The sequence below is a fragment of the Enhydra lutris genome, unplaced genomic scaffold (assembly GCF_002288905.1).
Source record: "Enhydra lutris kenyoni isolate GAN:26980312 unplaced genomic scaffold, ASM228890v2 scaffoldscaffold50, whole genome shotgun sequence".
NCBI lineage: Eukaryota > Metazoa > Chordata > Mammalia > Carnivora > Mustelidae > Enhydra > Enhydra lutris.
In genome coordinates this window covers 12,789,718-12,806,165 of record NW_019154134.1, presented here as the reverse complement: position 1 = coordinate 12,806,165, position 16,448 = coordinate 12,789,718, and the positions used below count along the sequence as shown (strand labels likewise).

Here is a 16,448-nt window from a genome sequence, read left to right as displayed (position 1 = left end):
AGAAAAAGGTGAAATAAAAGATAGAATAATGTAATTTTGGTTAATTTTTTCAAATGCATATAGTATTTACATTTCTTTGAATACATATTACAGATTTTAACTTTGTTTTAGTCCTTAAAAAAAAGGAGCAAAAACAAGAAATTTAGAATGGTGAACACAAATGTTGTTCACTAACCTCTCTGCTCTTCCTTTTTAACTTTTTTTTTTTTTAAAGATTTTATTTATTTATTTGACAGAGAGAGATCTCAAGTAGGCAGAGAGGCAGGCAGAGAGAGAGGAAGAAGCAGCCTCCCTGCTGAGCAGAAAGCCCTATGCGGGGCTCAATCCCAGGACGCTGGGATCATGACCCGAGCCAAAGGCAGAGGCTTTAACCCACTGAGCCACCCAGGCGCCCCCCCCCCCCTTTTTAACTTTTTAAAGAGATTTTTGGATACAAAAAATATTGAATATCACCAACTAGCACCTTAATTTATTAAGGTATATGCCTTGCATTGTAAAATGATAGAAAGTTGCACACCAAATTACTGGCAAAGGTTACCTTTGGCAAGAAAAGCTGGGGAGAGTGAAAGGGACACTTGAACTACTTTTCAACATATATACATCTGAAATAGTGTGAATCTATTAAATAAAAATCTGTGTATACTGTAATATTTTAGGGTAATGATTTAAAGAGTTAACCATAAACTGCTTATATTATATATTGTTAGTCATTATTTTTCAAAAAAGCTCAATGTTTAGGCTTTCTAATTCTGACTTTATTATTACTAATACTCTGATAATACACTTAAAATACCAGTAATGATATATCTATAATTGTATAGTAACTCCCTCGTTATTAAAGCATCTTTTCCATCAAAATAACAATTATTTCAGATAATATGAATTATTTCCCTATTAAATATTTGGTAAAGTACCCACCACTTTCTATGACAATAAAAAATCAGAGGTGCAACTAGATAACAGATCTTTTATCAAAATGATTTATAATTTTCACAACTATCCTTTGTGGCCAACAACTGTTGTTGCTACTGAATGAAGAAATTGGTAAATTACCACCAAAAAAACCCCATATCAGATAAATGACATGAATTAGATAGAGGTAAAGATGGAATAAGAGCTAGGTTTCTCAAGTCCATTTTGTGTTTAGTGTTTTCACTTACATCAAACATAGTGAAGGATTTTTCAATTGTGTCATACAGTTTAGAGTTATGATGGGGTTCTGGACCCCATATCCCAAAATATGGCACTGTGGCATAGAGAATACTCAAATCTGAAGGAATCTGAGAAAAAGGCAGAAGTGTGAAGGACTATCTCTGATCCCTTCCCTACCTCCAGCCACACCCTCATACTACTTCAGTGAAGACTCCTGAATGAGGTCATAAAAACTTCATGTGAGCGGTGCCCTCAACTATAGTGGGAGAAAAGGAGCATCTTTATCTCTGAAGACAAAGAGACTCTGAGAAGAATCCAAACAAAGAGGATTGCAAAATTTCCCTGTTTGCTAAACTTACCTCATACCCTGTGCCCTACCCTCTCTTTCCACGACTTTCCACTCTGCCTCAAACCTAGCATAAAAACACACAGGTTTGGGACATGTGGGTGGCTCAGTCAGTGAAGCATCTGCCTCTGCCTCAGGTCATGGCACAGGGTCCTGGGATCAGGTCCTGCATCGGGCTCCCTGCTCAGTGGGAAATCTGCTTCACCCGCTACTATTCCTCCCACCCACCCTACCTCACTTGTGCTCTCTTCTGCATGCTCTCTCTCTCTCTCTCTCTCAAATAAATAAATAAAATCTTTAAACACACACACACACACACACACACAGGTTTACAATCCTCTTTGGGTCTTCACTTCCTTTTGAGGGCTCCCATGTCATATAAAACTTAACATTAAATATATATACTTTTCCCCCTGTTAATCCTGACTTTGTCAGTTTAATTTTCAGACCCACTCAGGGACCCTGAAAAAGTCAAGGAAAATTTCCTCCTCTAGAGTTTAGAAGAACTCATCGACATCAAAATAAAATTTAGAGTAAAAACTACAAGGTGATAAGATTGGAACATTAATAAATCTTGTCCTCCATTCCAGAAATATCCAAAGCACAGAAAAATATTTATTCTTATTAGACTTGAAAATAAAATTTTTAGTAAACTACACTAAATAAAAGTGACAGAATAAAATAAATTTTGTCTTTCTCCTATTGTAAAAGCTGAGGTAAACTAAAGCATTTACAACAAACAATAAATCTAAACCCAGTATCCAGAATGACAAAGTTTATTAGCCTTTCTGTTCACAGGGTTCAAAGGGTTGCTGCTGTTACAGACAGAGATCACTACTACAGAAGAAAACAGAAATCAAGACCTTAAAAAAGGGTGATACAGGAACAGAATTCAGAGACCTCATCTTATTGGCTATGAGCACATCACTGATTAGTGGTACAACTGGCCACTTAAGTTTTAGATTAGAACTCAAGTTTTTCAACTTCCTGCTGCACTGACTGGAAGGTATATGTCCCCATGCTTTAACTACTAACACTTCACAGCCAAATCACATTATTTAGGTAATTTAAAACCATCTCATTATTACCTTGTCAATTCCCTAAAATGTTTGGTGAACTCTTCATATGATCTCCAAGGAACAATAATGTTCCCCAATCTGAACTCTGACATTTTGATTTTGCTCTAGAGTAACACATCAAAATGGTTTCTCAGATTCCTTTTCGGATCCCCCCTAATTTTCATTAGAACAATTTCTGAACCCGACACTCAGCCTCCTAAAAGAGCCTCCTCATTTTTTTCCCTAGGAAACTGACTCGTTGAATTATTTTTTTCTCTCTCTTCTTATGGAACCTTCATTAACACTGCCTTCAAATAATCTCATAGTTCAAATAGTTCAAATCCATTTTCTTTTCCATTCAGAAATTTCACAAGTAAGAAAATGAATAAATCAAAGAATTATTCTATTACCACCTTTTAAATATATACCTCCTATATTATTTAAATATACAGCATCTACATATAAATCAACCAAGATGGGTTTATATAGAAAGAATAGTTTACAATATTGCTTACTGATCTTACGGATTTTAAAAGACCTCAAAATCAAGAGAATCAAAATCTGAAATGGTGTTTACAATTAAAAATATTCTGGTAACAATAAAAAATATTATTTTGCTCAATGTAGGAAGAAGTTTTAATGAAGAGCACTATCTCAATACAGATAATCAGCTGCAAGGGAAAAGAACAGTAACTACACAGTGGAGCAATCAAACATCTTCATGAGAATAAATATCATTAATGCGAAACAGGTGGACACAATGTGCCAGTGGATGTGGTATTTCAGGAAGGACAGCATCAATCACTTAGGTAATATTCCAACCGAGGATGCATAACTACAATCTAATCAATAGAAATCATCAGACACATCACAAATGAGGAATATTCTATTCTGGGAAGAGAAAGGGAGGGAGGGAAACAAAGAAAAGGGCTGTATTCTTCAAAAATATTAGTCATAAGAAATAAAAACTCAGGAAATAAAAGAGACTAAAAGAGACTATAAAGACATGACAACTAAAGGCAATACCTAATCCTACACTGAAGCATTTAAGAGTAAAAGGCCATAATCTATTCAACTTACATGCAAATTATTCTGAAAATAAAGCAGCAAGTGTGTGTGTGTGTGTGTGTGTGTGTGTGTGTGTAATGCATGCATACACATGAAATGGACGGGGGGAGGGCACACACTAACAATGTCCAGAACATCATGCTCCTGAAACTAGAGATCGGTAGGGGAGACAGTTAAAAGCATTAGACACCCAAATGTCCTTCGAGGGCTAAGGTGATACATCCGTGCAATAGAATACTACTCAGCAAAAACAAAAATAAAAACAAAAACATCAATATTCTAATGACACATATAACAGCTTGGGCAAATATAAAAAGCAGTATGCTGCCTGAGAAGGCCAGTCTCAAAAAGTTATACACTGCTTGATTGCATTTATATTATATCCTCAGACACAACTACAGTGAAAGAAAACAGATGGGTGGGAGCCAGCAGTTGGGAGTCAGGGAGAATGGGATTCCCAAGGTATAGTACACAAGGGAGTGACCTCAGGTGATGAAGCTACTCACCTGTGTTCTGGCTGCGGTGCTGGTTGTGCAATCTACACGTATGAAAATTTATATTAATGTATAACCTCCCTTGAAGTCAATTTTACTCTATGTAAATTTAACAAGGTTTAAAAAGAGTCCTTATATTTTAAAATATAAATAAATATTTGTGGCTAAAAAATAAAATACATATGAAAAACTACTAGACCAAAACTTGTTTGATTTACAATCACAATCAGTTTTATAAAGGAAAAACAGAGTGTTCTGCAGCTATCAGAAAGCATGTCAATTCACAGTCTGTCAAGATTCTGAGGCACGAAAAAGCTGAGCATGTTCCAAAGAAAGAGAACGGCAAGCAAGGCTGGTAGAAACGACTCAGAGAGACCAGGGTGGAATAGGGCTTAAGAGGTAAGGAAAATCCCGACTGGTTGTCCCATGGAGACCACGAACGGGTTTTGAACTAGAAGAGGAATAAGATCATTTCTGCTTTTAAAACATGGCTGTCATCTTCTCTGTGGAATATGGCTTGGAGGGAAGAGCCGTTTAGGAGGCTAATGCGACAGCCTAGGAAGAGTAAGTAGAAGATACTGGAAATGGAGGGTATGGATTTGAGATATATTTAGAGGTGCAGTCAACAGCTTTGGTGATGGATTACATGTGAACAGCAAGACGTCACGTTGCCAAAGACAATTTCCAAGTTTTTGACATGAATAATTGGGTTTTTGGAACTATCCAAGACTGAGAAGAGAACAATGCATTGGTAATTAAATATATCCAGTTCAGGCATATTATTGTAAGCCTATGTGTGTCAAACACTGTGCTAGACTCGAAGGATACTAAAGATAAAATCTGTTCCCTGATTTCAAGGAACCCAAGGTGTTCTGTGAGAGAGTAACTGTTCAGTCGACAAACTCATGATAATAATATCCTGACCATGCAGGGTATTCTATAAGCGAGTACCCTATGTCTGGTGTTAAGCAGAGAAAAAAAAAATCTGTAAAACATTATCATCACCACAACCAGAATTTATTTACACTGAGCATACACCACTTCCTAAGCACTGTCCTAAGTACCATACATGCATTATGTCAACTTAATACACAGAACAATCCAACAGTGTAGCTCTATTTTATAGATGAGGGTAGAGATATGTTAAATACCTTGCTCAAGATCACACAGTGATTTCAGGAGCCAGAACTCAAATCTACACAGCGTGGTTCAGAGCCTAAACCGTAAGCTTTTCACTATACGCCCTGGGCACATGGGTCCGACCTCCAAAAAGCCCGGAGGTAAGATACATAAAAAGCACAAAAGCAGAGCAAGCAATACATGATAATGAATGTATGATGCAGTCCAAAAATTTCAAGAAGGCAGAAATCACTTTTAGGCTGAGAAATTAGAAGGAGTTTGACAAATGAACAAATGGAAGACAAATAAAAAATGTCCAAGGATGGCAAAGATTTCAGGTAAGGCAACAAAACTGGGGCCCTTTTACCACCCAGAATTCCACCTGCTTTCTCCAGTTTCCCTTCAACCTATAGTCTCTACTCCAAATCTTTTTCCTGGATCTCTAATAAATCTGGGGATTTAAGGGCTCCACTGCTGATGAATGTTAACAAGAAGAGCACATGCTGCTGTTTCGCTGTACATTCTATGATTATGTTAAGTGTTTGGCAAATGCAAACTGAGGGTCAACTTTACACAACCACTCTGGACAGATGAGTCAATGGAAGCTTCTTCCAGGGCTTCCAGGAAATAACTGCCAGTTTCTCAAAGGTGAAAGAGAAGCAACAGAAGTAATGAATGAATAGGAATAATGAGCAGAGTGAGCACTGGCAGACATGCAAAAGGTAACTGCATGCAACAGCTGCAGGGAGATAGTGTCTTTCTTCAAGTGTTGGTGCAGGTCACATATGGACTGTCTGAATGGGAGATAGCCTCGGAGTAAATGAGGGAGAGACTCAGGAAAGCCTAAATTGGTACCTTCACACTTTGTCAAAATAACTGACAGCAATGGGATGCCTGGGTGGCTCAGTTGGTTAAGCGGATGCCTTCGGCTCAGGTCATGATCCCTGCGTCCTGGGATAGAGTCCCACATCGGGCTCCTTGCTCAGCAGGGAGCCTGCTTCTCCCTCTGCCTTTGCCTGCCACTCTGCCTGTGCTCACTCTCTCTGACAAATAAATAAATAAAATCTTAAAAAAAAAATAACTGACAGCAGTAACATTAACAATAGCAGGTATTAATAGAGACAGTAGTATAGCAGTATTAAAAGATTAATATTCAATCATTCACCGTTTAATACTCTCATGCATTCAACACTCTAATGGCCATTGTATATACATTCTCCAATTTAGCCTCAAAATAACCCACAGAGGGGTGACTGGGTGGCTCAGTCGATTAAGTGTCTGCCTTTGTCCTGGGATCGAGCCCTACATCAGGCTCCCTGCTCAGTGGGGAGTCTGCTTCTCCCTCTCCCTCTCCCCCCTCCTGCTTGTGCTGTCTCTCCCACTCTTTCTCAAATAAATAAATAAAAATCTTAAAAAAATAATAATAATAACCCATAGGTACTGGCCAGTTTCATTACCTCACACAGGAAACATCAAAAAACCAAGAGCCAGAAAGGCAATGTCACATAAATAGTAAGTAAAACATGCATCTGAACCCAAATTTAGCTCTCCTCTCCATCATGATGTGTATTTTTCTCTCTTAAACTGCTGGACAGAGTGAAAGCAGAAGCTCAAGGAAAAGAATCCCCAAAAGTAAATGCTCTTCAAGCGATAAGGGTATATTAGCTACACAAGAAAAACCAGAAAGTACACAAGGATTCGTGATTTTACTCCTTTTATACCCTTGTTGGAGACAGCTATGCTGTCAATTATTTAGGCCTAGAGTTGATACTTCAATCTCGTTCACAAACTTCTCTTCATCTCATTCTACTTCAAAGTCATCTGAACCATAATTTTGGTCTCTTGGATGATATGTTTACAAGTTTAATGCTATACAATGGTTGCTGGTTTGTTAAGGGTACCGAGGTCTGTAAGATGACTGCCACCTTATGAAAGGTTCATCAGAAGCATTTATCTAATTTGTAGATGGGGGTACCGGTCCTAGATGTGAGGAAGACATTGTAAGTATAGTCTCATATTCACATGCATTCAGGAACTTTCCTTAGTAGTTAGGACAGGAGACAGAAGACAAAAAAAAATAGTTGCTCTAAGATGCAAGGGCACACTGAATAGTATATCCTAACGGTGCCAATGGGATGTATCACCAACACACAGGAGGGTTCTCTAGCACTTAACAGGAATCTTTAGAATACTGCTCAGTGTTGGTTGTGTCAGTCCTATAGGCTTTATAATTGGACAGGAATGTAGGAGCATTTAGGTTCTGCTGGAACCTAAAGTAACTCTTACCAAAGTAACTTTACTCTGCTAGAACCAGAATAAAGTGAATCTTTATTGGAAATGAAAACCAAAATGGACTATTTCCATTCAAATTCTAAGGTAAGGGAACAGAAACACTTTCAAACACTTTAAAAAGGATGGAACTTTTGTGGGGAAGGGGGAAGAAAGTAAGACTTCGAAGCACTGACAGAAAAACTGATGTTCAGCTTTAAAAAAGGAGTTTTATAAATGACTATAATCTTTCAATAAAAAAAAATTACCAAGCCCAGGAATTAGTAATTTATCTCTTTTTTCACAAAACTCTTTTGTCTACAGATAAAGGTAGTAAAGCTGCAATTATGGCCCCAATTGTTCATCTTCCTAAACCACCTTGTCTATATCCTCCAGCTTCTATTAGATTAAAGCTAACAAAATTCAGTATATGAATATTAACCAGCTCAAAAGTAGGCATGTTATTCAATTTCTCTTTGGGAAGAAAACCAGCCTGTAAATTCACAGCAAAAAACAAAAAATACATATGCATAGCCTAGTCAAAAAATAAAATCATTAAAAGCTTCATCACAGAGGGATTTTCCCCATTTGAACTGAATGATCATAACCAGTAATTACTACAAACTACATTAGATTCCATACAAAAGAAAACATTCTAATCCAAATACTCATTTTAAAAAGCTAAGCGTATCTCTCCTATTTGTAAACCATATATTCAAAGGGAAGATGGAAAATAGAGCCTTGACAGCTGAAGTTCTGAAATTTCCAAGAATTATTAGACACGTTTTAGTCTCCTTATCTAACAAGGAGAGAGAGGTATATAGTCACCATTCAATATATCCTATAATGACTATTCATTTATGGTCGACTCTGGAAAAATAAAATTTCTTAACTTCCCCAATGACACCTTGCTGCTCCTTTCCGCAAGTTACTATATAATGAGATGATATAAACTTTGAGAAATCAGTTCAAGTTAATCTTCAGGAAAAAAGCAGCAACAATAAGAGCAATCACCACAAAACTAAAACCCTAGACTGTAAGTTTCATGAGAGGAAGGACTGCAACTGTTTTGCTCCTCCCAGCCACCGCATTCCACTGACATTCAGGTCAGTATTTGATGGAATGGGAGAAAGAATTATCATTCAGCTAAGGCGTAGGGTAATCACTAAGGGTGCTTTCTGCCACTCTGACTCTGAACTTAGTATATTGCAGAGCACACCGAAATAGCTCAGCCAAGACTGGATCATCTTGGCTATCAACCACACACAAGAAGTAGAGGAAAAGCATGGTTTCCATTAGGCAGTCTTCTCAGACTGCTCTAGAAGACAAACACAACAATCTGACACACAGACAAAGCACAGCTTTTCAGAAGCAACAGAGACAATGTAACTTTAATTGGTAATTTGACTTCCAGTAACAGCTCAACCTACTAACGGAAACCCATTCATAAAATCAGACCTATACAACGTATGAGAATCTTTTGTTTAAAATTACCCATCTCATGGGGTGTCTGGGTGGCTCAGTGGATTAAAGCCTCTGCCTTCGGCTCAGGTCATGATCCCAGGGTCCTGGGATCGAGTCCCGCATCGGCCTCTCTGCTTGGCGGGGAGCCTCCTTCTCCCTCTCTCTGCCTGTTTCTCTGCCTACTTGTGATCTCTGTCAAATAAATAAATAAAATCTTAAAAAAAAAAAATAAAATTACCCATCTCTCAAAATGAATGAATACATAAATACATAAAATTACTCCCTGCTCTAATCTACTAATAGAATTGGTAATACATTAGTAATTGAGACTTTGATTAATCAGTTTAGAACCAGTTTTTGAGACCCTGTTTTTTTTTTAATTGAGGCAGATAATTAGTATAAATAAATGTGTCCACTTATAGTTTACTTCAAAATTAACTATCATTACAATGGAAATAACAAATGATGCAAAAGGATTTACTTAGTGTTTGTTGAATGTCTGAGGAATTTATTTATACTTTATTTGTATACCCTGTGCATATTTTTTAATTGTAGCAATTCAGAACAATATAAATTGTCTTATTCATTATAGCAAATTGATTTTCAGAGAGACTGACTTCCCAAGTGTTAAAACAAAAAGATTATAATAAGAATGAGTGAATTTTTATTTAACTGCAAAGAAATCGAATTATGTATTTGAAATTTTAAAAAAAGAACAAAAATGTAATTCCAAATCCCACAATCTCACACTACCTTTCTCAATTTATAAAAGTAGATTTAATGTTCAAATGACAACTGTAAATTTTAAAAATACATCCTTTTCAAAGTAAATACATCAAAATTCATTCCATACTTCTTGTTTGAGAAAGGATATTAACAGGCAGGTATGCAAAACTTATATATATAACTAACTGAACAGATTTAAAGTATGCCTAAAGTAAGTCCATTCAAAAAACTCCTAATTTGCAACAATACTACAAATCAGAGTAGCTACAAAAACTCTCCTTTTTAAGGCTGCTAAATGTGAAAATGTTTTATTGTGTATTAATATGACAAAACTGAACAATTATCTGGGTACTACTTCAAGTAGTACTTTATACAGTGACCAAAAAGTATGCTATACTTTTTCCCAGGGCTGACAGACTGAGAGATCAAGTTAGCTTAATTTTTCAGGCACATTCTTTAGAAGTTCAGACAAATGTTATTTAGTTGGGAGAAAAAACAGCACACTATTTTTTTTTTTTTAAAGATTTTATTTATTTATTTGACAGACAGAGATCACAAGTAGGCAGAGAGACAGGCAGAGAGAGAGGAGGAAGCAGGCTCCCTGCTGAGCAGAGAGCCTGATGTGGGGCTCGATCCCAAGACCCTGAGATCATGACCTGAGCCGAAGGCAGAGGCTTAACCCTCTGAGCCACCCAGGCGCCCAAAACAGCACACTATTACAGTGTAAGTATATTAAATTCATTTTTCATTCATTCGTTAAACTTGCTGTGGACCTACTAAGGTGTTAAGCATGCTGCTAAGAACAAAAGTTGGTTAATATTCAGTATATTAATCATGCCTCCTTATCTTTCCATATGCTGATGGTTTGACCAATGGGGCCTTTTTGACCCTGGAGAGACTGACCCTCCCAGGGTTACCCAATTCAGAGAGACAGTAAAAGACTGCCTTCCTGCATAAATTACAGGAGCAAACCAACTGATCCAGAGCCCATATACGCAGCTACCTCTTTCATGAGGCTCTAACACTTGGGTCCACTATCCCCCTGCCTCTAACAGCAACGTGCAACAGTGCCTACACCCTACAGCCTACCAAAACTATTTAAACTAGCCAATCCTAAACCACCTGACCCTTGCTTTCCCATTCCTTCCCATGGAAACCATATTAAAAGCTCTTGCCCACACTGTGTCCTCACTCCATGTGCAGACCAACCATGGTGTTTCCTTGTGGTTCTGTGTGATATGGCATGCATCCTCCTCTTGGGAACTGTGAATGACAAAGTATCTTTCAATGGCAACTATCCCCTGATCTGATGGCCTCACCGTATCTGAATAACAATCAAACCTGCATTTTAAAGCACTCAGGACCTACTAATGACACATTCATATTTAGTAATGTCTACTCAACAAATAAATGAATGAATAAGCAAAGACCAAATGCTGGCAACAAGGAGGAAAGCAAACATCAGATGAAAATTTAAAGACCTGAATCCTAGCATTTCCAATATGTGACAAGTTGGGCAGCAGCAAAATGGATTAAAATAACTTCCCCACAAGACTAGTAGATTATCTTTAGCAGCATTGTTAGATGGAAACTAATCATTGCACAATTCACAGAGAATAAAACTGACTCTACCTTGAAGGCCTTGTCTTTCTAGGATGCATCTTCTATTCTCCATCCTTACTACTCTCAAGCCCTTGCTCTGATGTCTTGAGCTGGGGGCAGGGATGTGGTGAGAAAATGAAGAGTACATAACAGTACATGCTTCCTTCTGGAAGTGATGAAAATGTTCTAAAATCAACTGTGGTGATGGCTACATGACTAAGTTTTCTAAATACTACTCAATTGTACACTTTATGTGGGTAAAATGTATGGTCTATGAATTATATCTCAATAAAGCTGTTCCCAGACACGATGTTTCTAAAGCATTTTTCTTGTGAAAGACTAAAAAAAACTGAGAACCAATTTTTACTATAGGAAAGCTACTAAAATCTGCAGTCAAAGATTTACAGATAAAAGAAAATACTATACTAAAGAATACGTGACGTAGAAGTAAAAAATGCTCTCTACTGTAAGGGATGAAAATTAAAGTCTATCATGTTGTGTTTTTCTTTTTTTTAATTTGTTTTAAGTAATCTCTATACCCAACACGGGGCTGAAACTCACAACCCTGAGATCAAGTCACATGCTCTTTTCTTTTGACTGAGCCAAACAGGTGCCCCAAAAGTCTACCATGTTAAATACTCATTTAAAAGCAGTCAGCTTAAACAAAGCGTAACTCAGGTAAAACAACATGTCTACATTTTAAAAATTATAAACTTGTCTTTCATTTAATCATGTTTAAACTATACCAAAATATTACTCTTTGGAAACTGTTACCTTGATTCGACTAGTCTAACGTTTTAAAAGTTGTAAAAGGATTTATCTTAGAAACTATCTTAGAAATTTCTTAAATAATAATAAATTTCCAAATGTGGGTATTATATATACTAATTTTGAGATAAACAAGAAATATGTCCAATCCAAGCAGGTTTAGTAAATCTGACACTTCAGGAGTTTATTATAAAGGCAGTTTCTTAAGTAGGTGATAATTCTGAATACAAAGTGCCATTCCTTAGAACATGTGTGGTTAACACACAATTTTACAATAAATAATGAATAGGTGTCAGATACTCAATATACCTGAAACCGTACTGAAGTAAAAATGAAGGCATGTACACACAGGGACTTTTACTTTTAGAACTCTGTACTACAGTAAATGGATGAATACATGAGAAAGGAAGAAAGGGATGAAATAAAAACAGCTAACCGCATCTATCCAGGCAGTCTGACCTTGCACACGTAAACGCACGTAATCTTTACAACTGTCCATTAGGAACACACATACATTTTAAAAACAAGGAAACTTAGCCACAGCTAATACAAGTTAACACAGTCATCATCATCAGCAAGTCACCAGTGGCACTGGGATTTCAGAGTGGCTCTGAAGTCTAGAGTTTTTACCACATTTCTGAACAGAACTAGTGGATTAGGGTAAAGGAGAGTTTAATTGTTTCTCAAATGGTCATTCTTTAGAGCAGTGATTCTCAACTGAAGGTTAGAAGTTCTACTGGCATCTAAAGGGCAGAGGTGCTGCAGGTATGTTACAAGGCGCCAGGTAGTTCCCCATAACAAATAATCATCTGGGGGCACCTGGGTGCCTCAGTCAGACTAAGTGTCTGACTCCTCTGATCCCAGCGAATATCATGATCTCAAGGTCCTGACATCGAGCCCCTTGTCCAGCTCCACACTGGGCGTGGAGCTTGCTTAAGATTCTCTCTGCTTCTGCTGCCCCCTCTTTAAAAAAGGGGCGCCTGGGTGGCTCAGTTGGTTGAGCATCCAACTCTTGATTTTGGCTCAGGTCATGATCTCTGGGTCCTGGGATCAAGCCCCATGTTGGACTTTCTGCTCAGCAAGGAGTCTGCTTGAGGATTTCTCTTCTTTTCTCCCTCTACCCCTCCCCCTGGCTTGTGTGTAAGCACCCCCCCCCCCGCAAAAATCTTAGGAAAAACACCCAAAACCCAAATAATCATCTGTCCCTAAATATCACTAGTACTATATGTGAGAAACCATGCTTTAGAACAGTGTATTTCTGCATTTGAAAATCTGTTATAGTAAGAGAAGAAAACATTTCCCAATTTAGATGATTAAAAAAATCACCGTGAACATTATTTGTTAGATCTACTTATTTCAGGCAAAGAAAACGTTAAACTGCAATGTCTAAAAGAAATGCAGAAACAGAAAATTGCTATTACATGAGAGATTAACCAGGTATTATTACTGGGGACGCAGAAAGGGGAAAATTCTCCCAAACTCCAACAACTCTGTAGTTTAAGTAGAGGAAAAGTGATAAAACAATAAAGCTGTCCTAAAATCCCACATTACCTTTCACTAGAAATGTGAATATAAATCTTTTTAAGTTCTATCATGGGCCAATGACTATGTGGGAAAATTATACAGCAATTTAGTTTTTTGTTTGCAGATCATTACATATTCTGTATCTACTGGTTTCTTTAGTCATTAAGCCAACTATAAAGTTCAGTAATTATTCTTTAGAATTCTATCACTACATTATTTAAGACTTTCTTGGTACCCTTAGGATGACACGAATTCATTGGTGCCCATAAGATTTTTCTAATACTTACTTTATTTTTAAAAACAAGATCTGATCTTCCTATCTCAACTATCTTCTCCCAACTTTTCAATCTGAAATCTTCATGTTTAAGAGAATTCCAAGTCTTATTAAAGTTCTGCCCCTCAATTTAGACAGGATGACATGAGACACCTGCCCCTGCCCCCCACCATGGTCTATTCCTGACTTTAAGAAATCTTGTATTTTCCTGAGAGAAGCTGACTATTTTGGCCACTTTAGTGTTTTTTGACCACACACTTACATAAAATAAAATATTAAAGCAAACAGTTGTCTCATAAAAAAATGTTAAACAAATATGCTTTAGATACAATTAGATACCCTTCATTTAATGTGTCACTTCTAATTTACCTTCAGTAATTTCAGTACTTTATGTTAGAAAAAACCCTAACATGTTTTTCTAACCTTAACTTTTTTCCATTCATTAATTTATTCCACAAATGTTTACAGAGTGCTGGCTACTGCCAAAGGCCAGGTTCTTTAACTCTTCAATTTTAAAGGTCTGAATAACCTCAATCACTATTTATCCATTAAGAAAAGGAAACAGCAATAAAATACTAGGAGCTAAAATTTGGTTTTCAAAAATAAAATGCCACTCAATTTCACAGTGAGGAAATGTACTGGTCTTGTGGGTGTCTACCTGCAAAAGAGCACCATTTTCGTAGTTAAAAAGAGCAAACCCTGGAATCAAGTTGCCCCAGGTCAAAATATACATGAATAGAACATACATGCCACACCCTAGACAAGTTAGTTTACATTTTTAAGTTCTTTCTTTGCTCTATAAGAAGAATCATGCCTATATCTCAGAACTATATTAAAAACTGAATGAGATATAAATGTATTGAAATATAAAGACATACAGTACATGCTCAGTAATCAGAATCTATGATTATGGTATTAGGACAAAACAAGTACCTATGTGCTTAACTCAAACTATCATATTAGAAATAAATAATACCTACATTTTTAACAAGGATTTCTAAAGCTAACTGGATTTATTTCACTAATTAATCATTAGGAAAGATGTGTTCAGAAAGTTCCCAAAGACAAAACGATCTACTTTATTTTTCTCATACAAAATCAAGTCTTACGACCCGCTTTTATGCCTTTAAAATTAAAAGTACCAAAAAAAAAAAAAAATTCAAGCAGATACTGCAAAACCACAAAGACGGGTAAAAATAAAGAAAATCGATATTTGTGTCTAATGCCCAAAACAAAGCATTTTGCATTTGCTTTACAGAAATGAGAATTTTAACAAAGTTTGTAAACTATAATAAAATGATTTCATCAATGTAATAAGAAAAAAAGTACTTGCAAGCTTCTTTAAAGATAATCCAAAAAAAAAAGATTATGTAACATTCTTTTGAATTATGAAGATCCTTTTTATGAACTGCTATTGATATATTATTCATCTTATATTTAAAAATGACCTAAGTCTAATAAAATCTGATTCTAAAAAAATGAAAATTCAGACAAAAATTAATTAAATGAATTTGACCAAGTTGAACTGTAGTGCCCACCACTCCCATTCACATCTTATTAGATCTAGACCAATATCTGCCCCAGCATTATCTACTAACAAAATGAGCATACATATACACAAAACAATACTGCCCAGCAACATGCAGCAATAACAATGGCAAAAAAAAGGTGATAATATTTTGATGTTTTAAAAAAATTCTAAAAAATATTTTCTCACCTATTATCAGATGGCAGAAGAGAGAGCAAAGCCAAAGCTGAAAGTTTTCTTCTTTCAGGTTGCGTAATGTTGTCCATGCGATCAACCCACATTTCAATCATATTTCCCAAAAGCTGATCCATCTGAAAAAAGAGAAGAGGCATCTCACGATGTCTGAAATGCTAATTACTTGTGGATAAGTACTGTTAAAGGCTAAAACCTCATAAGGCATGGTTGAAGTTTAATTCCAACAAACCACAGAATTGGAATACCAGAAACTGGGACCAGCCTTGAGCTGGAAAGGAATAATTTGAGCAAAACCAGAAAATGACTCTAATTAATCTTGGGAACCAATTTATTCTGAGAGCTAAACAGGCTGCTCAAAACCAATATATAGCCGATGGGCGGTTTTCGTAATTTTTTATTTACTAAATCACGAATGCAATACATTCTTCTGTACTAAAAACGTAAATGCATTTTTCAAAATTGTCAACTTGTACTTAGGTTACAGTTATTCAGTTAGATGATGAAATATTTAAATGTTTAAGGTGTAGTTTGTTGGACTGATTCATTGCTACTTTCAGAGGGAAGGGCAGATTGCAATCTCAACCTGCAGAATTTCAAAGAAAAATAAACCAGTTTCTAAGACATTATATGCAATATTAAAAATAAATGAACATAAGGGGCACTTGGGTGGCTCAGTCAGTTAAATGTCTGCTTCCACTCGGGTCATGATCTCAGGGTCCTGAGATCGAGCCCCGCATTGGGCTCACTGCTCAGTGGGAAGTCCAATTCTCCCTCTTGCTCTGGTCCTCCTGCTGATTACACACTCTCGCTCACACTCCCTCTCTCAAATAAATAAAAATCTTAAAAAAAAAAAAAAAAAAGA

The 16,448-nt window shown here is 36.5% G+C and overlaps 1 protein-coding gene across 3 annotated transcripts in view; it reads right to left on the bottom strand.

Annotated features, from left to right (window-relative positions):
• Positions 1–16,448, bottom strand: part of LOC111156937 (importin 11) — a 198,945-nt gene that overhangs the window by 61,266 nt on the left and 121,231 nt on the right. For all 3 annotated transcript variants that reach the window (XM_022518094.1, XM_022518096.1, XM_022518095.1), the window contains exon 27: positions 15,581–15,702. In XM_022518094.1, the coding sequence (XP_022373802.1) occupies positions 15,581–15,702 (122 nt within the window). The remainder of the gene's footprint in view (positions 1–15,580; positions 15,703–16,448) is intronic.